The sequence below is a fragment of the Cottoperca gobio genome, chromosome 10 (assembly GCF_900634415.1).
Source record: "Cottoperca gobio chromosome 10, fCotGob3.1, whole genome shotgun sequence".
NCBI lineage: Eukaryota > Metazoa > Chordata > Actinopteri > Perciformes > Bovichtidae > Cottoperca > Cottoperca gobio.
Genome location: NC_041364.1, coordinates 21,057,607 through 21,079,473, shown reverse-complemented (window position 1 = coordinate 21,079,473; position 21,867 = coordinate 21,057,607). Strand labels below are relative to the sequence as shown.

Genomic DNA, 21,867 nt, shown 5'->3' with positions numbered 1-21,867 from the left:
CAAAAAGGAAAGTCTTTAGCCTGCTCTTAAATGTGGAGAGTGTGTCTGCCTCCCGAACACAAACTGGAAGCTGGTTCCACTGGAGAGGAGCTTGATAGCTGAAGGCTCTGGCTCCCATTGTACTCTTTGAGACTCTAGGAACTACAAGTAACCCTGTAGTCTGGGAGCGCAATGCTCTAGTTGGTTTATAAGGTACTATGAGATCTTTAAGATATGCTGGAGCCTGACCATTAATTGCTTTGTAAGTCAGGAGAAGGATTTTGATTTCTATTCTGTATTTTACCGGGAGCCAGTGCAGAGCAGCTAATACAGGGGTAATATGATCCCGTTTCCTTGTTCTTGTCAATACACGTGCCGCTGCATTTTGGATCAACTGAAGAGTCTTAAGCGACTTTTTGGGACAACCTGATAACAATGAGTTGCAGTAATTCAGCCTTGAAGTAACAAATGCATGGACTAGTTTTTCTGCATCATTTTGAGACAGGATGTGTCTTATTTTTGCAATGTTACGTAGATGAAAGAAGGCAGTCCTTGAGATTTGTTTTATGTGGCAGTTAAAAAACAGATCCTGATCAAAGATGACGCCAAGATTCCTTACAGTGGTGCTGGAGGCCAAATTAATGCCATCCAGAGCTTCTATGTCATTAGAAAATGCGTTTCGGAGGCGTTTAGGGCCAAGTATGATAACTTCAGTTTTGTCTGTGTTTAACATCAAAAAGTTGCTAGACATTCAAGTTTTTATGTCCTTAAGGCATGCTTGAAGTTTAGCAAATTGATTGGTTTCATCTGGTTTAATTGATAGATATAATTGGGTATCATCGGCATAACAATGAAAGTTTATAGAGTGGTTTCTTATAATATTGCCCAAAGGAAGCATATATAAGGTGAATAGAATCGGTCCAAGTACAGAACCCTGCGGAACTCCAAGACTGACTTTGGCTGTCATGGAGGATTTATCGTTTACACATACAAATTGAGATCGCTCAGATAAATAGGACTTGAACCAGCTTAGTGCCGTTCCTTTTATGCCAACACAATGTTCCAGTCTCTGTAGTAGAATGTCATGATCAACAGTGTCGAAAGCAGCACTGAGGTCTAACAAGACAAGAACAGAGACAAGTCCTTTGTCTGATGCCAATAGAAGGTCATTGGTCACTTTCACCAGTGCTGTCACTGTGCTATGATGAACTCTATATCCAGATTGAAAAACCTCAAATAAACTATTATTATGTAAAAAATCACATAACTGTTTTGCAACTGCTTTCTCAAGGATCTTAGCGAGAAAGGGAAGGTTAGATATTGGCCTATAGTTGGCTAAAATAGTTGGTACCAATATAGTTGGTAAAAAAAAGATTACATTTTTTGTAAACTTTATACCGTAGTTACCTGGTTTCATAGAACAAAGCAAGATAATGTTCCAATTCAAATCTACATACAAAAAAACATGTATGTAGCAACAAAAAAAGTCCATCTGTGGGTGTTTTCTTATCTGTCTGGCATGTTTACGTATTTTGAAGTCCTACAACAGCATTTCATGAAGTGAAAACTGTGACTGTCATCAAAGTTCAAAAGTTCATGTCTGCATGATGGGAAGCCTGTAGTGTACATTCCCACATACACCAGTAAATGTACATTGTGGTCGATGAGTTTCTATTCTGCTAAAATTTCGGTTGATATGTATAAACGGCAAAGTGGTAAAAGTCAGGGTTAGACTCATATGTCACAAGGCTAAATAAATGTGGACAGTCTAGTCAACAGTCTGGCTCTGCAAAATACACTGTGGCCTCTCAGAAACTGAGAGTATCCAATAACCTGCTGTACTTTGTGCAATACTAACATCATACAATATTTTACACACTGCTTTTATACACTTACTAGTTCCCCTCCGGTTTGGACAAATTCCCAGCAACTTGAGATCTGACAGACCAATTACAGCCGTTTATCCACTATGGGCATGTTTGACACGATGACTGTAAAGATGAGCGCTGCTGAAACTTTCTGTTGAAGCTGCTATCACGTCTGTGACAAACTGGACCGTATATTTTTGCTAAAATAAAAACAATATAGGCCTACAGCACTTAAAGTTTTTCTTGAGAAGAAAGATGTTTTCTCTACTTACGATTGGATTGAGCGAGGGGAAAAAACGGCAGCATATAAACTGAATTTCTAGGAGACAGGGTTGTGATAGCTCTTCTTCCAGAATTCCTTACTTACTTTGACAAAAAATGACGTAGTTGCTATAAAACTGTAGTGACAACAAGAGTTGAATGATTTACCTGACACTAGTATTTCAATCAAACAATAAACCCTCACCCAATGCATGAACTTCTGTCATATGAGCCTTCAGCTCAGAAAATGACACATTCACATAGAAAATCCCTCATACACTGGAGCTTGGATAGATTTCTCACAAATAGCATAACTGCAGTATGACAACATGTTAAATCTTTTTTACAGTGCAGATAAGAAGAGGGAGAAACACGGCAATAAGAAAATCCCCTACAACAAATCACAATATTCAAAACAAAGAAAATCACTTAATCAAGTCATCAATAGTTTCTCATGCTGTAAAAAGTTAATTCACTGCAGTTCCCTGATGCTTACTAAACTCTACACTTCCCGTGTCTGTTTCACAATAAAAGCATTCTACTGGTTCAGCAGACATGATCGTGAGGGATTTATCATGTGACTCATTATATACGCACAGGTAATGTTGTATTTTTACCCTATTTTTTATGGCCTTTATTTAATCAACAGCTTTTAATTAAAGATGTTTTGATACCTAGTGAAAGTAAATTACGACCCAAGTTTGTTAATATTATGTCTTTCAACTCAGAAAAAATTTCAGTTGAGCTTCATTAAATGCAACAGTAGAAACATAGAGTTGATAGATAAATTAAACTTGAAACTTAAAATTGAAAATTCCAATCCATAAGAGTTAAGAAGCAAAAGCAAAAACATTTGTTACGTTATGTTTCTTGGTAAATATAATGATGTCGCAATAATGATTCACATATAAAGATTGCAAGTTGAGTCATGTTGACTATGCTTCACTTTAAAATACCTTAAGCCAGTTCTGTTTATGTTATTGTAAGGCATATCCAACACTTTTGGCATGTCATCACATGCATTTAGTGCTCTCTGTGTCTGCTCAGAAGAAGGCTCTGTGTGCTCGTCTGACACTCCACCACAAGCCACAATGTGTTTGGACTGTTACACATCTACAGCAACATCCTCATTACGTACCTGAAGGTAAGCTCGCTGTAGTCAGAAATCTCTCTCTGCCTTTCGAAAATGCTGGAGAGCTCTGTTTACAAATGGTAAGTCCCGATTTTAATTCAGTTTATTTAATTGTGTATTGACTTTAAAGGATCACTCGGTAAAGTCTACGGCTCAATGTGCTTCTTAAATATGAACGCTTTTAGAATAAATCTTGTCTGGCTGTTATTAAAATGGATCAGTCCGATTGATTGCAGTCGAGGCTCCACTCCCCTCAAACAATAGAGCTGATGTACGAATCAATTATTAACACTTATTTATGACTTTGTGTCTGTAATCGTTAATTGTGTATTCAACAAGAAAAAACAAATATCATTCCATAGCTGATAATGCCAAACAAAATCTTTGTTTCCTGGTTTCCACAGCAGAGAAAAGCCCCACAAGTATAAGTATAACAGGTTTCCATGCAGTAGCTTATCTGAATTTCTGAAGTGAAAATTGTGGAGTGTTTTCTTAGTGGCATATTTGTTTGATTGTATTTACTTGATTTCATGCTTTCAATGTTTTTTAAATAATCAAATCTTTAGAAAGTACATAAAATATCTAAATACATTTAAAAAATAGAAAGTTTTTGCCTCAGTTGAATCTGTACAATAATATACAATTATAAGGTTTAGCAAACATCACTTACTCACATAAACACAGAGGCACAAAGTCATTTCCCCTAACTATATGTCATAAGAGCACCTTCAAGATTTCCACAGTTAAACCTGAAGTTTTGCTCAGATAATTGTGCAGCTCGTCTCGTGGGAACCCTCGCAGACAGTGATGACAAAAACAAGGTCAATGTGTACTTGTTAAAACATGTACTGCAGTGAATTGAATACTACATGGAAATCTCCCTTCAGGTCGGGGTGCAAATATACATTGAAATTTCTGCCAGTATTTGAGTAAAATGTATATACTGATATTTCTATTGATAGCTTTATTCCACGTGTGCATGATTTATGTCTCAATGGTGTGTGAGACACTTCAGTTTACATACTACAGATCATGTAAACACAACTCTTACAAGTCTCATCACAAATTCAACAGACCTTAACCAACAAACCAGCAAGAGCTACAGCAGTCAACAGGAAAACAGCATCAGCTTTCAAAATACATCCTTTTTTTAACTAAATAGGGACAATTTCAGTCACAGTTGACGAGTGTTATAGTTAGGAAGTTACTTTTTGGGACTTATGGCATTCATGATGTCAATAATATATATATAATAATAGGAAATAATAGCAAAGTGCTTTGTCATTCTAACCCAGTAATGGATAGTAAAGTGCTTCTGATGTGCAGATAAAAGGCATTAAAGATATCAATTTTCACTTTTGTCTGTTTTGGCAGTAAAAAGACTCCACGGACCAGAGCTAGACGATGGCTATGTTTTCTCATACTGTTTCTCATGATGGGAACGTTTATGTTAACTTTCTACAATTCGAGCCCCAAAGTGTCATGGCCTCTCAAGTTTTGGACGGCAAGGTCAAGGTCTTACAACAATATGATTACTTCGGTCGATGGTGTAAGTATATTTATTCTCATTTTAAAACTAAGGCAGCTGTCAAAATGATCATGGCAAAGAAACAAGTCATACACATATTATGGGGATACATAATATGTGTATGACTTGTTACTTTGCCATGATCATTTTGATGTTGAGCTGATAGTGAGAAATGTCATTAGATGACTCATCAGCAGAAACATATAGCATGCCGCTTGTTTTTCCTTTTTCTTTTAGATGTCATCATGCTGCTGTTACCATAAAATGTGGTTAGGTCAAGTCATTTAAATAAATGTATGTTAAATCTCTATCTAATGCCGAATAAGGTAACACAATGTGATGGAGCCAACGGCCCAGTGATGAATGCTTTGCATATTCAGTACTGTGTTCAGTACAGTCAGTGCACTGGCTGTTTTGGAATAAACACAGACTCCACAAACAGTCCAGCAGTCAAATTTATAAATTTAAGCACGGCAAAATATTTTACTGGCAATAAACAGGTTTTTTACTTTAACTTAACATAATGAGGTAAATGTTGATAGCTAAAGAATACTATTGTTGAACTTGGCTCCCAATTAGGCTGGCTTTTCACTTTACAATGATATCTGTAAATGACATACCTTTGATCTTCTGGGAAAATGTAAGGCTTAATTTACCACACAAAGGAACTCGTCAACCAGTGCGCAACCAAAACACAAATAGGATAGCGGTTTTAAAAAGCTGTCCACTACCACCATTTTAACTTTGCCTTTTGTATTAACACATCTTAATAGCTCCCTATTTTGTCTTTCATTATGAAGTTGATATGTGAGTGATATTTCAGGTACTATTGAGGTGCATCACTCAAAAGAAACACCTCCCTTCTCTGCTTGCAGATCTCACCAGCTGTTCCTTCAGCATACTCTGTAGCATACCCGCACCGGTACGGTTTCAAATTAGACGAACCCTATAGATGTTGGCAGGAAAGCCCATTCTTGGTTCTTGTGATCCCAGTCGCCCCCAACAACAGAGAGGCCCGTGACACAATCCGCAACACGTGGGGGAAAGAAACTACAGTGCTGGGCCAAGTGGTCAGCCGCTACTTCCTGCTAGGGCTGTCCAAAGAGGAAGAGGGGACAGAAACCCTCAAGGAGCAAGTGAGTTGATTCATTACACGTTACTGATTATTTTTCCCTATCCCTTTCAACCATAAAAAACATTACTTTATAACAAGAGAGGAGTAGAACATTAGAGGGGTTCATTGGGGGGAAACCCAAGAGCATTTGTATTCCTGCTCTTTGCAAAATGAATAGTCTAACATGGATGAGCTACAGCAGATGCTTCAGAGAATGTAAAACTCACAAGGTAATCAGAGCAGATAAAGGAAAGAAGGTTGAGATGCCAGGTTGAATATGCACACAATGCACTACAGAGAGCTATGGTGTTATGGGTAAGTTAAATTGGTTTCTGTGTATGCTGTGGCATTGGTACAATAATAAATAATTTGTCTATTAAGTCACTGAAACATAAAAACTGCACTCATTACTATTTTTAATTTGAACAATGGATGAAATGAATCAACCCTGTTTGTAGCAGAATCAGGCACTACCTGTTTGTACAAGACTGTACTGGCCCAGCAGCAACAAGCAGACAAAATTACCGTTGAGATGTTGAATAGTAATAAGCCAGATATTTCCCTCAGGAGTTGGTGGACAATCTCAACCCATTGGTTATTGTTCTGGCAACGATTTAGCCCATGGGGGCAACGGCCAATACTTTGAGGGTTCTGGTGTAGCCAGCAGGTAACGGATATCCAAGCCAAGACTTCCTCTTCCATGCGCCAGTCATTGTTTACAGTCCGATTAGCAACTTGAGACGCGAGAATGGAGTTTGAGTTGAGAGATAACATCTACGATGCTATCTTTTCCTCTCCACACAGACTGTTTACCTGCACGCAACCAAAGCCTGCTCAAACATGATTGGTCAATAGTACTTGGACCATAAATTTACTGCAAACAGAAACCAGAATTCTTCCAATACCAAACTCTTGTCCTGTTGCTTCCAGATTCTGCATTTATATGCAAATATCTCTTCATAGAGATTAGTGGAGACTAGACCAGAAGACCAGAGCTGAAAGAAGAGGGAATATTTGACTTACATTCACCAGGTCACCAGAAACACGGCTCAAAATGAATGCTAACGTTGCACCGTATCTGCTGGATGTCTAAATAAGCGAATGTTTGCTAGCTTGTTTCCGCTCCCCATAAGTGGCCAAAAATGATCATCTACTGCTTTAAACTGTCTTCTTTCTCTCCCTCTGTAGGTGTTACAGGAAAGCCAGAGGCATCATGACATTCTCCAGAGTGACTTCTTGGACAGCTACAATAACCTCACCATTAAAACCATGGTCATGTTTGAATGGCTCAGCTCCCATTGCCCCAACACCTCCTATGCCATGAAGGTCGACTCGGACATATTTCTTAATGTCCACAACCTTGTTGACGTGCTTTTGAAAGCCCCCCGACAACTCTACATGACAGGAATGGTTGTGAAGGGTGCTCTTGTTCATAGAGACCATAACTCAAAGTGGTTTATGCCTGTTTCTGCCTTCCCGGAGTTTAGTTACCCACCGTATGCCCTAGGACTGGGCTATGTGTTCTCACTGGACTTACCCAAGAAGATACTGGAGGCGTCTGCACATGTTAAAACTGTTTACATTGAAGATGTGTACGTGGGACTGTGTATGAGACATTTGGGAATCACACTGACAGAACCTCCTCGTGGTGATTTGTTTAGGTCTTTGAGGCCTTATGGGACAAGCAACTGTTACTGGACGTCTGTCATAACAACAATACTACAGGACTCTAACCAGCTTTCAGAGGTATGGAGAGCGTATCAGACTGTTAACACTTCGGCCTGTGCTTTACAATAACGATGACAGTTACACCCTGTAACTGCATAACCATGTTGCACAGTTTCAACACCAATCTGTTTACATCCTAAGGTACTGCCTTTATGATATTTGGTTTATTTTTTAAGTATGGTCTCAACTTTTGATATAAAAACAAGATTCTGAAGGCCAAAACATTTGGAGTACAGTAACAATGGTGGGAGTAATTATTTTTAGGTAATAGAGTACAATATATATATTTAATGTCGAATTGCATTATGCTTTACTGAGAGTTGTTTAAAATATTTAGTCCATCCCCATTGTTATAAATGAGATTTTGTAGCTACTCTAGTGGCGTGTTGGCTCGAGGTATTGGCAATGTCAGCCCACCACTTTGACCATACTACTGTATGATATGAAAATTTGCATGTATATTTATTGTCGCCAACAATGAATCCTATTGAACGATCTGAATAACCAAAACATTTATGAAATATACTGACAGGAATATCAGAACATATACATATGGTGGCTGGAAACAAATGCTAGCATCACTGATTATGCTGTGAGCAAGCTAAATGGAAAAAATATATATATTCTACACGATGTGTTGCTTTGGTGGCTCATTCAATTTTCAACAAAAAACATTTATGTGATGCACACAGATTGTTTTTGCAAGGGTCTGATAATGAATTGAGGTTGTGTAATGGGAAGTGCTCAGAACCAGCAGCTGCCTGCTATGTGGTTTTTATCTCAGATAACATGCCCTTTTGTATGTGTGTTCTGTATAAAATCTACAGTATTTTCTAGGAAAATACAGCTAAATTCATGAGGAGCATTTGCAGTACAGTAACAATGGTGGGAGTAATTATTTTTAGGTAATAGAGTACAATATATTTCTGTAATGTCAAATTGCATTATGCTTTACTGAGAGTTGTTTAAATATTTAGTCCATCCTCATTGTTATAAATGAGTAGTAGCGTGTTGGCTCGAGGTATTGGCAATGTCAGCCCACCACTTTGACCATACTAAAATATCTCAACTACTGTATGATATGAAATTTTGCACGTATATTTATTGTCGCCAACAATGAATCCTATTGACTTTTCTTGATCCTCTAAATCCTAATGACTCAGATGATGTCTTCGCTTTTCATCTTATGCAACAAGTGAAATAGCTCGATGGATCGGCATGGTCTAAAGTCTAATGTGATCCCTTGACTTTTCCTCTCGCACCACCAGCAGGTTGATATTTTTGGTTGAGTGTGAAATTACTTTTGAAAATGTACTGATTTGTTTTTGTTGTGCATACATAAATATATATTTTTATTTTCCAAAACAATTCTGGTCAGTTGATTTAACACAAGGACAGAAAGTCAGAGTAATGCATATACATGTAGAAGAAGAAGAAGAAGAAGAAGAAGAAGAAGAAGAAGAAGAAGAAGAAGAAGAAGAAGAAGAAGAAGAAGAAGAAGAAGAAGAAGAGAAGAAGAAGAAGAAGAAGAAAAAAAGACTTGACACCCAAGCATACGTTTTTTATAAAAGCCACTTCCTGATATGTCTGACTTCACAGAGATCTAAAAGCAGCCCTGTCTCTCACCTCTGGTGTTTTTTTCTCAGGCAGTAATGTCAGACATTATTTAAGTGACATGCAAACATTAGCAACAGTGCACCCTTGTGGTAAGCAAGCAAATGAGAAAACAGCAAAAAAGGAGAATACTGTTGTGTGCTTGGAAACAAAATTGTGAGTGAAACATTTAAAATATTGGCTGTCAAATAATGAGTGTGGTTGCTAATTAAGTTTTAATAACCTTCAATAAGGAAAGGACAAATTGTATTTGCCAGCATACAAGCACAATACACTTTAGTTTTGATCTTTCAATTGTAGCGGGAATCCTGCATTCCACATGTATATGCATATGTATCTTGTATAACTAGGTATAAGCTCCTGTATTCACCTTCTTTGACAGTGATGCTTAATATTACTTAATTGTGCTAAATATTACTAAAGCATCTGTGTTTAGGTTCAGGTCATGGCCACTCCATCTCCTTTACAGCGGGTACTACATCCTGTGTAAAATTCCAGTCACATGGTGTGTGTTTTTTCGTCAATGTCTATAAGAGTTTGAAAACCCTCGTTTGAGGCTCCGTCATGAGAAAAGGCAGATAAAGGATCACAGAGTGAGACGGATGCAGATAAAGAGATGCGCTCAGCAAAACTGTCACAACCACTTTCAAAAAGTGTTGTTTTTTTTAAAGCAAAAGCATGACAATTTGTATCTTTTACAACCAGTCTCTTCAAAAATCCCCTACAAGATAGGTGAGTTGGAGGGTCAGCTGCGTGTCTGGTCAACGAGGACAAAGCAGATTCAACAAAGGATTATATTTGTGATCTTGTCATTCATTGCAAGTCTGAAGGGAATCAAACAACCCGGTATGCTGATAAAGACTGTGGAGCCAAGCAGGCTGTTCTCATTCACTGTATGTACGTATAGTTACTAAAAGTATTGCACAATAACTTGTATATAACCCACGTAATCGTGAGCCAGGATGTGCAGGGCTGCCACAAAGGAAGTCAGGAGACCTAGTATTAACAGCAAAGGCCGCGTAGGGCAGAGGTCGGTTTGGTCAAACAAAGACAGGACTTTCACCCAGGACACTGCTGTTTGTGTCCCAGTGAAACCAAAAGTCAACGCTGACTTTTTTAAACGATCTTTGCTACGTAACATACATACGTGGCGTGAGTGAAGTATGTAAGTTATGTAAATATATAATAAACATATAAACATACTTATTTTAACCAAAACCACGATCCTTTCCTAAACCTAACCAAGTAATTGTGTTGCCTTAACAGGTTCTGCAGTACAGGGGCTTGCTCAAGTCCGCTGATCGCTGGTGTTGCTGGACATTTGTAGGAAAACACACAAAGAAATGTTTTACGTACGTATGAGGATAGGATCCAGGCCATATTTGCTCCCTGGAGTCATGGAGTCTATCCATTTCATCTTCACTTTTCATTGACACCACAGCTAACTCCACTTTTCTTCAACCTGTCCTTCTGTACTCCCACAATGCTTATTGACAAGTAGGGTGATTTCCGTATACGGGTTGAGGTGACAAATTAAAGGAAAATGCTGATAAGAGCTGTCTCTTTCTGGATGAATTATAAATGGAGCGACGTCGACCCCAACGTTCAGACGCTGTGTGCACACAGCCTGAATCCAGCACCAGTGATGCAGATGCAGCCAGAGTGCAGCTCGTCTGCTGCTGGTCCAACTCCCGACCAGAGCGTTTTCAAGCAGTGGCGGCTGAGGGGGGGCGACACTGTTTTTTTATTTTCAAGCAGCACTTTATCGCTCAGCAAAATAAAAATAAAAGTCTAAAAACAACACAAAGTTGCCTGAACACTGGTCAGAATCAATTCAGAATTTGGTTTATTGCCAAGTAAATTTACACATAAAAGGAATTTGCCTCGCTCTTTTTTTCAAATATTAGATTTAACACCATAGCAGAGCCTATAAAACAAACAACCCCCAAAAACACATAAACGCCCCCCTTTGAAAAATATTGCTTCCAGCAATTCTGCCACTGAGCCATGCTGTCCTGTGCTATGGCGTGCAGGGCAGAAGAGTTATTTTCAGACACCTGGCATGAAAGGAATGTTTAGCTAGTCGTCCACCAGTACAAATCTGTTGCTGCTGTTTGTGACACCAGTAGTGTTATTCCTATTATTAATATAAATAAGCAAGTGATCTGTAAACTACTTACTAAATGAATCAATAATGTGACATAAAATATTGATTATATCTTTTAAATGTATTTATTAATGATTGTGTTTCTTCCACTAAGAAAAATTGTCTGTTAGGTTCTACTGCGTAGCAACGGTTGGAACTGTGGCTATAGCAACGTACCTCTGTAGACTTCTAAAGATGAACAATTATTATTATGTCAAACTTTGACAAGTGTCCACATGTCCCAGCCCTGATAGCTGTGTAACTGACACTCGAGATGACTAGGAAAGTTATTCCCTTAGTAGGAACAGATGCATAAAATGAGCGCTGCACTGGTTGAGGTTTTCTGTCCCGTAACTGTCAAAGTCTGTTAACATTTGATTTCCCGTTGACAGTCTGTAATCTCTGCTACAGCCCGTCCCGTGTTCCTTCAGTGTTTACTTCCTGTCTGTCTTCTTCAACTCCACCGGTTTCTCTGTTGTCCAGCACTTTGTGTTTTATAACCTCTTACTTTTTCTGCGCCGTTTTTCTTCTTCTTGTTCTCTACATATATAATACATATGGTATTTTCTGATGCAGGAATGGAAAACTGTGTTGTTTGAAAATGTGTTTTTCAATACCAGTGAAATTAAATGGTTTCAATTTGATACCATGGTAAAGAAAACAAAAACTTTGATTTGACTTGAACTTAAAAAAAGAAAAACTTAATTTGTATTGGTAGTTTTATTTATTTATTATAAGCTGCTAGTTGTAGGAAGTTAAACAGGTCATAATTCCCTTTCTAATATCTATTTTAAAATATTGAATCATATATTTACATCTTAATTTTTGCATTTCTCTTTAACACAGTAACATATTGCTTAACAAAGAAAACGGTAAGTTCACGTCAAGCTTATATCAGTTGTCACAAGGCTGACAGATTCACATTCACACTTAAAAACAAATTAGAGTTGGCAATAACATAAAATGCATATTTCAATTTTATAATTTTAGGACTGGGAGAAACCGGAGAACCCGGAGGAAACCCAATCAGCACAGGGAGAACATAAATGTAGATAAATTATTTTGCTGTCTGAAAAAGTAAAGTAAAGCTGAAGAATTTGAAGGTCCTCTGGGAATCCTGCCCGCTGTAAAGGTGTCAGTGTTGACATCGTCTAGATCAATAGGTGTAATGGCAGTTGCAGCAACATCATTTGAATTAGTGGTGGCTGCAGCTCTGACGGCTGAGCCAGCACCAGCTGAAGCTCAATCAATGGAGTCAGTGGCAGTGTCATATTTGGAAATAGCAGCAGCACCTAACTCTTCATGAGTGGAAGTGGTAATGTCTCCGACTCCATCATGTAAGTCTGAGGGTGCTGAAGGTAAGTAACTCTGCCGACATGTATGTTATTAAGTCCATTAACAGACATCAGCAGAGCTACAGCAGTGGGACTGCAAGTCTTCTTGTGTTAGGTGACCGCATATCTGTCCAAGGTCTCAGGAGTGGAGAAAGCTTTTGAATATTTATCACTGGAACTTGCAGTGCTGGAGATGTTGGTTTCTGAATATTCATCACAAACACTTGGTGTGTCTGACTCTCTATCATAGGAGTCAGTGTTGGTTGTTTCAACGCTGGAAGTCTCAGATGACTCTCTGTGTACGCAATTCCTACAAGCTATGAATGGAAATTCATAATTGAATCCATGATTGGCGGGCCGCAGTCACAGGATTCCAAGGTTCTCACCGTGCTGGCTAGCCTGCTGAACACCAACAGGGCGGCGGCTAGCCGATTTGGATGCAGGCTATGAATTAGGCTGGCAATGTGGGGGGTTCAAAAAGTCTTTAGCCCGGGCTTATCAGCCACTTCCTTGTGAGCCAATCTTAGAGCAGTCTGTTGCCCCTTCCAGCAGGGGGCTCTTCTCCATTCACCGAAAAGACAAGCTATGTGAGATCCTAAAGTTCCTTGTCATTGAGATCTGCTGGGTCCATACTTTGGTCTGTTTGTACTGTTATGGTGCGGTCAAGAGGAGGACCCAAATGCAGAACAAACAAGCAGATAATGATAACAAAAATTGAGCTTTAACTAACAAAAGCTGAAATACATTAAAAAAACAGGTATAAAGCAAAAACTGAGGTAGCAGGCTAAGATGAAAATAAACAACATGTCAGGATGGCACCAGGGAACACCAGAGAACACCAGGTAACATAGTTAGCATTCCCATTTATGTCTCTTCTTGTAGATATTACAGGCCTCACACATGTTCTCTCTGCTTTTGTATATCCAACCCGCTCCTCTCATACCCAACACCTCGTCACAGGAGGCCTGTGGAACTGCCAGTCAGCCACTCACAAGACTGAGTTCATCTCTGGCTACGCCTCCCAGCAATCGCTTAACTTCCTTGCCCTCACTGAGACTTGGCTCAGACCTGATAACACTTCCACCCCTGCTGCTCTCGCTACAGCCTACTCCTTCTCTCACTCACCCAGAGCCACTGGCCGAGGAGGTGGCACTGGTCTGCTGATCTCTGATCTGATCTGAGCTGATTATCTATTGCCACCCTTCACCCATTCATCTTTCGAATTTAATGCCGTCACTGTAACAAAGCCGGTTACATTAAACAGTGTTATTCTTTACCGTCCTCCAGGTCCTTTGGGGGAGTTTTTGGAGGAATTGGACATTCTCCTGTCAAACATCCCTGAAAATGGCCCTCCGCTCGTACTTCTCAGTGACTTCAACATCCAGTCAGAGAATTCAACAGACTTGGTGATGGCCTAGTAGTCTACTGGTACGCCTTCCAAAACACTAGAAGGTTGGGAGTTATACCCCTGAGCAAGGTAGTTAACCCTGAGTTGCTCCAGGGAGACTGTCCCTGTACTTAGTTCAATGTAAGTCGCTCTGGATAAGAGTGTCTGCTAAATTACCTGTAATGTAATTAGGGGCTGATCCAAGCAAGACCGAGCCAGCCCTAACTATAAGCTTTATCAAATAGGAAAGTCTTTAGCCTGCTCTTAAATGTGGGGAGGGTGTCTGCCTCCCAAACAAAACTGGAAGCTGGTTCCACTGGAGAGGAGCTTGATAGCTGAAGGCTCTGGCTCCCATTGTGCTCTTAGTAAGTAACCCTGCATTCTGGGAGCACAATGCTCTAATTAGTTTATAAGGTACTATGAGATTTTTAAGATATGCTGGAGCCTGACCATTAATTGGTTTGTAAGTCAGGAGAAGGATTTTTCAAGAAGTGGTTTTATTACAGCTACTTTAAAAGATTGTGGTACGTAGCCAGATAATAGAGACATGTTGATCATATTTAATAATGAGGTGTTAATTAAGGGTAAAACCTCTTTAAACAGTTTAGTTGGAATCGCGTTGTTGTTGTGGTGTGTCTTCTTTTTAATTTTTGTCGCACTTGTCATTCATGGGTAGTTTTTGGCCCGTGTGTGGACCTGATGTGGTGGTGCAAGAACTGTTTTGGTTCGTGGATTGATGGGGGGGGGTGATTTGTGGTGATCAAGAATGGGATATTTGATGAATGATTGGAATATTGAATGATTGAATGAGTTGATTTCCGGGGGTGTGGCGGGGAGGCACTCACAAGGCGATGGCTTTGTGGGTCGATACAGGTGATTTTTTAACCATGTTGTGCCTTAGAAGGGCAGTGATACAAAATTGTTTGATTGTTTTATTCAAAAATTAGGAAAGGAAAAATTCAAATAAGAATTTGTGATGATCAATTGTTAAATAGGGTTTTTATCTATTTTTTTAAGCAATTTATTTTAAAGTAATTGTACAAATGAAAAATATGTAAATAAAGTGTTTTTTGAAAAATCTAAAAAATCTCTCTCCCTCTCTCTCTATATATCTCAATCTCTCTCTCTATCTCCCTCTCTCTCTATATATCTCAATCTCTCTCTCTCTCTCTCTCTCTCTCTCTCTCTCTCTCTCTCTCTTGCTCTCTCTCTGTGTTCCAACTTAATCAACTGACTTGGAGTTCATTCTTTCAGTTAAACCAACCAGAATTTGCCACCGTGAGCCAATCACATTGTGGCATTCAAACTTTCAAATTGTTCTCTCTTCTGCTGCTGTAAATTAATTTAAGGCAAAATCCCAGGGTTCCTTTCATCCTCAGAAGCCCCGCTCTACATCATATCCATCCAAATCTCCAGGCTTTTTTTCTTCATCCCTTCATCCACCACAACCAGTGTCTAGACTCCATCGGGGGGCCTTGCTGTCTACTCATGGCATCTCTACCCAACAAATAATTATTTGATGACCTATTGATGGAGTCTAAGGTCCAAAAACTCTCCGATTTCCCATTATAACCTGTTGTGCACCCTGTCAATACATTTATTTCACTCTTACTGAAGTCTCTTCTTTTTGAAATCAAGGAATATGTGTTGGAGGAATGCCGTTCATCGCTCCATCTCTACTTGGAGAATATATGATAAAGAAAGCATTGAAGCTGTTCTGGATGCCCGTGGTGGTCCTACAACCTCATTAGGACAATTTGTGTTGTTTTTTCTTTCAATTTGCCTTCTATGGTACATCAATAGCCAACTGACTAGTTAGCAATTTTAGTTGTTGAGCATAAATGCTTGCTTTCAACAACACTTCTTCACATAACTGCAGGGTTACTTGTAGTACCTAGAGTCTCTAAGAGTACAATGGGAGCCAGAGCCTTCAGCTATCAAGCTCCTCTCCAGTGGAACCAGCTTCCAGTTTGTGTTCGGGAGGCAGACACACTCTCCACATTTAAGAGTAGGCTAAAGACTTTCCTTTTTGATAAAGCTTATAGTTAGGGCTGGCTCAGGTTTTCCCTGGATCAGCCCCTAGTTATGCTGCTATAGGCTTAGACTGCCGGGGGACACCTCCCTGCTCTCTTCCTTCTCTTCCTCTCTCCTCCCCTCCCTCTCTCCTTCTCCCTCTCTATCTGTATGCATTTATGTAAATGTATGTTACTAACTCATCATCCGGGGTATCATCCCTGGAGTTTCTGTGTCTCATGTGGCAGGTTGCCACTGATAAAGTTTACGTCAGGATCAGGAATCGTGGCTGCGCCTGCTGCCCTGGTCCTGCTGGACACCGGGAAGCCTTTTTGACATTTTCCTGGATTCATCCAAACTTTCTCTTTTTCAACAAATAATTTTCTGTCAAATGTTGTATTTGTACTATGTTGTTTATCCTGTACATACGACATCTATTGCACGTCTGTCCGTCCTGGGAGAGGGATCCCTCCTTAGTTGCTCTCCCTGAGGTTTCTTCCATTTTTCCCCCTTTAATAATGGGGTTTCTTTTAGGAAGCTTTTCCTTGTATCCATCTATCCATCTATCTATCTATCTATCTATCTATCTATTGCGAGGGTGAGCCGGGAAACCACAAGGTTGAATGTAGTATAGAATTTAACACATTTACAATATAAATAAACATGCTGTCACTTTTTCACTATTTTCACTATTTCATGTGAACAATAAATGCTTATAAGACAGGTAAACTGTGTCATACCTTTATTTATTTATTCTTCAAGTGGGGTATAGTTTATGCAAGTGCTGTCCATTGAAACGGAAAAAGTCTATGACTAGATTTGAGCAGCAGCTAGCTTGTAGTTTTCACAGTTAAGGAACAGCACACCAGCAAGTAAAGCATATTTGATTATTCCCATCAGTGCTCTACTTAGTCAACAAAAGTTGAGTAGGCCTACTGTATTTATGAAATTAGATCTGTTCTGTGTGATTCCTGCAGCAAAGAATGTTCGAACCATCGGAGAACTTCAAGCTGAAATATCACGTCAACGCAAAGCACTTAGCAGCTCGGAGCTAGCTAGCACTGCTGCTGATGCTAAAGTGAGCAACCCGTCTCGTTATCTCTCGATCAGGTGTTCAGACGCTGAATCGGAATACCTGAGACACATTAACAACTCCATCAGGAAATGTATTGCAATGGACTGCAGGTGGTAGAGGACAGGGGGTTAACGGAGGGTTAACGGAGATCTTTTAAAGATATTGTTTATTGTGCAATGAAAGATGTTATGCCAGATTTCAAATTGCACTTTATGTCAAACCGATGGTCTGTGTTGTCTAAGAAAATTGTGACAAACAAGATATTGGAGAAATAGTATTGAAATAAAAGACATGTTGACCTTCAAGTTTATAATGCCTACTCATTGATTCACTCATCTTCCAAAATCCATTTGAATAATTTGAAATGCTTCTCACAGCAAATATTGATATATGTGATACATTTAGATTAATTAATCACAAAGCATGTAATTAATTAGATAAAAAAATGTAATCACTTGACAACCCTAGTTGCTATCTCACTAGCTAGCTCCTAAAACATAACAGGCTATGCCGTGGCTGTTGCTAGCTGCGGTACTCCTGTGAGCAGGATGACCGTCACAAGATTTGCTGAAATCCTGTCATACATTGCTCCGTTCCAATGGACAGCACTTGCATGGACTTTAATTGCTGGAAGACGGAAAGGAAAGGTCAGAAAGGTATGACACAGTTCCCCTGTCTTATGAGTGTTTATTGTTAACATAAAATAGATTCAGAAGTGACGGCGTATTTATTTATTTTCTAAATGTTGTCAAAATTCTATACTACATTGGCAGTTACTGTTTATCGTCATGACACTGCCACCTCGTGGTCATGTGTACATGAACAGCTTGCAATATTTTTTCCATTATGTTCTATAGCAGTGGTTCTCAACCTTTTTTGGGCCAGCGCCCCCCTATCCATTATCCAGGTCCCTTGCCGCCTCCCCCCATCAAATAAAATGTAGGCTATTTGTCTCCCCTGGATTTTAATGTTGATTATTATTCTTAGTATTTATTATTTATATATTGATTATAATAATTTAGTATTTCAATTCGTATAATATTTTTCTTATTATTAGGCTGCTATATTATGTTATTATATATATAGCCATCCATGCCAGCCACCCATCTGAGAAAACCCATTTTGGCCGCTTGTACCCGTGATATCGTTCTTTTGGTCATGACCCAGCCTTTATGACCATAGGTGAGGGTAGGAACGAAGATCGCCCGGAAGATCGAGAGCTTTGCCTTCTGGCTCAGCTCTCTTTTCGTCACAATGGTGCGGTAAAGCGAATGTAATACCGCCCCCGCTGCTCCGATTCTCCGGCCAATCTCTCGCTCCATCGTGCCCTCACTCGGCTCATTCCCTACCCGGAGTAGGCAATCCCCCGGTTTCCTGCTGAGAGACATGGCTTCAGATTTTGAGGTGCTGATCCTCATCCCAACCGCTTCACACTCGGCTGTGAACCGATCCAGTGACTGCTGAAGGTTACAGACCGATGACGCCATCAGGACCACATCATCAGCAAAGAGCAGTGATGAGATCCTCAGGCCACCAAACTGCAACCCCTCTCCTCCACGACTACGCCTCGATATCCTGTCCATGGAAATTACAAACAGGATTGGTGATAAAGCGCAGCCCTGCCGAGTATCCGGACACAACTCTCGCTTTGGGCGTACAGGGATTGGATGGCCCTCAGAAGTAACCCCCTCACCCCATACTCCCGCAGCACCTCCCACAGTATCACCTGGGGGACCCGGTCATATGTCTTCTCCAGATCCACAAAACACATGTAAACCGGTTGGGCGTACTCCCAGGCCCCCTCCAGGATCCTTGCGAGAGTGAAGGACGAAATCCGCATTGTTCCTCTTCAATCAGAGGTTCGACTATCGGCCGAACCCTCCTTTCCAGCACCTTGGAGTAGACTTTACCGGGGAGGCTGAGAAGTGTGATACCCCTGTAGTTGGCACACACTCTCTGGTCCCCCTTTTTGAATAGGGGAACCACCACTCCAGACTGCCACCCCCTAGGCACTGTCCCAGACTTCCACGCAATGTTGACGAGGCGTGTCAACCAAGGCAGTCCCTCAACACCCAAAGCCTTCAGCATTTCTGGATGGATCTCATCAACCCCTACGGCTTTGCCACTGTGGAGTTGTTTGACTACCTCAGTGACTTCCAACAGGGAAATTGACGATGGTCCCCCATCAGCTTCCAGCTCTGCCTCTACCATAGAGGCATATAGGCGTATTAGTCAGATTCAGGAGTTCCTCAAAGTGCTCCTTCCACCGCCCGATAACCTTCTCAGTCGAAGTCAGCAGGGTCCCACCCTTGCTGTACACAGCTTGGATGGTTCCCCGCTTCCCCCTCCTGAGGTTCCGGACGGTTTTCCAGAAGCACCTTGGTGCCGACCGAAAGTCCTTCTCCATAGCTTCTCCGAACTTCTCCCACACTCCAGATGGGGGACACGGGCTTCCTCCGGGCAGGGTCTCTCCTTCTCTTTCCATTTTTTTCATGAGGTCGTTTTGAACCATTCTTAGTCTGGGCCCTCGCCTGAGACCAATTTGCCTTGGGAGACCCTACCAGGAGCACAAGGCTCCAGACAACACAGCTCACAGGTTAATAGGGACACACAAACCTCTCCACCACGGTAAGGTGATGGTTCCTGGAGAGGAGATATATATATATAAAAATAAATAACACATTTCAGGGGGAACCGTTGGGGGATCAGCGCCTCAGACTTGTTCCTTTGTTGGCTGCTCGTTTATCGTTAGAACTCTTAAGAGTGCAAATTGTTTGGCAGTTCTGAGGCTGCTGTGTTTAACACCAGTTACAGTTTGAATGTCTGACTCGTTTCTGATTGGCTGCAGTCTATATATATTTAGTTTATTTAATAAAAGAGCACCTGTTAAATTTTTCACATTCAACGCAAAGCAATGCAGTAAACACGGAAACGTGCACATAAAATAGATAAATAACATAAGCGTTTAGTTTATTTAATAAAAGAGCACCTGTTACTTCCGGTTATGGCGGCTCGCTAGGAAGACGCAACTATCAGTGCTCCACCAATTTCTGTTTTAAATCCTAATTTTACTCACGTTTTATGCCAACCCATCGTTTCTATTCGGAAAAGACGATTAAAAGACGGTTAAATGCCGGCTGCAGCAGGGAAATCAGCTAAAGGACGAGCAAAACCACTCCAGTCTAAGCTAAAAAACTTCGGAGCATCCAAGCTCACGTGGAAGCTAAAGAAAGTTATGCTAGCGCTAGCATTGCGCCAGCCATGACCTCTGTTGAGACGGGCCAGGCCGGGCGGGCGGTGGGAAGCAGGTTCGGAGGAAATCCTGATTGCCATAGGCTCTCTAAAGTCGGACTTTTCCACATGACTTGATGATACTGGAGAGCGCTCACAGAATCGGCCAGAGGAGGGATGCAAATGCCCCACCAAGAACTTTGATCATGAAATTCCTAAACTACAGGGACAGGATGGTTGTAACGAAGGCAGCCAGGGCAAAAAAACAGATCCTATTTAAAGACCAGCAGGTGAGATTTTATCCAGACTTGGCTGCAGGAGTTCACAAGCGGCAGAAGATGTTCGATAATGTCCGTCAGAAACTACAGTCGCACACTTTTGAGAACCCGTCTGCTGTGGAGAACTTCATCGAGGGGATTGCAAGAGAGGAGGGACAGGCTGAGTAACGTAACCTGTGGATGTGACCGGCTGAAGGGCTAATATGGGCTAACTATGTGCAGGTATCATGACTTATTTTCTTTAAGTATTTGTGGTCGGGCATCTTGGATATGTCTGGACATATCGAACTACTTGAACTGAATGATTGACACTGACCAAATGTTCTGTTTATATGTTCTGGTGGTCATGCTTATATAACATTGGGATCTGATACCACACATGGGACGCTAATTACGTTAGCCCTGACCTAGCACTTATTTCTGGGTTATTTTTATTTAATTTTTTATGTTTGCACCATACTTCTGAGTATCTCACCAATGTTGCATGGCGTATTTAAGTTGCAAGCTTGAAAGCAATAGCTTTAAATGAGGTTGAATTAATATGTACTACTGAGGCCAGCTCTTAGGGGGATTGGTGATTTAAGTTAAATTTGTCTCTGATAACTAGCTATTCAGCTACATTTGTGATAAGCCCTGCAATGGTTGTTTAACAAAACGGGTAAGTGCCGTTTTATGACAAGGGTATGTGGAGCCTTCAGTTTAGAAATTGAAGAATGAAGCATATTTATTTTATTTTGGCACTTTTATAATCTGGAATGTTACGGCATTACATATGTTGGCTCCTCCTGAGAACACTGCCCACTACTTTTGGTGGGACTTCTTATGATTACATGGTGGTTAGTAATGTAAAACAAAGGTTAGGAATAGAAGTATAGTCGAGCTGAAGCACGTGCTGTATGAGTACAGTGACTGTCAGCTATAAGAGGAAGTATCAACATGAGGAGGGGGGGGCTGCCCATTAGGGTGGAGGCATTCGGGGAAGGGGTTAAAGGTTCACAGGGTTGGATGTGGTTTGGAACATCCGTGTTATGTTTCTTAATGTTTTTTAAATGTATTTTTTATTTTTATGTACATGTGGGTAACCTAATCTGTGTCAAAGGGTGTAGAGGTTAAATTTACTTCCTGGAATTGCAGAGGCCTGCAAAAACTTTTAAAAAATCAAACAGGTTATGAATAGAG

The 21,867-nt window shown here is 40.5% G+C and overlaps 1 protein-coding gene across 1 annotated transcript; it reads left to right on the top strand.

Moving 5' to 3' along the window:
• Window positions 1-3,255: 3,255 nt before the first annotated feature.
• On the top strand, window positions 3,256-8,312 carry LOC115015098 (beta-1,3-galactosyltransferase 2-like). Its single transcript, XM_029442259.1, has 4 exons — window positions 3,256-3,320; window positions 4,615-4,744; window positions 5,644-5,904; window positions 7,071-8,312. The coding sequence occupies exons 1-4, from the start codon at window positions 3,295-3,297 to the stop codon at window positions 7,677-7,679; spliced, it is 1,026 nt and encodes a 341-aa protein (XP_029298119.1). The 5' UTR covers window positions 3,256-3,294; the 3' UTR covers window positions 7,680-8,312.
• Window positions 8,313-21,867: the final 13,555 nt, after the last annotated feature.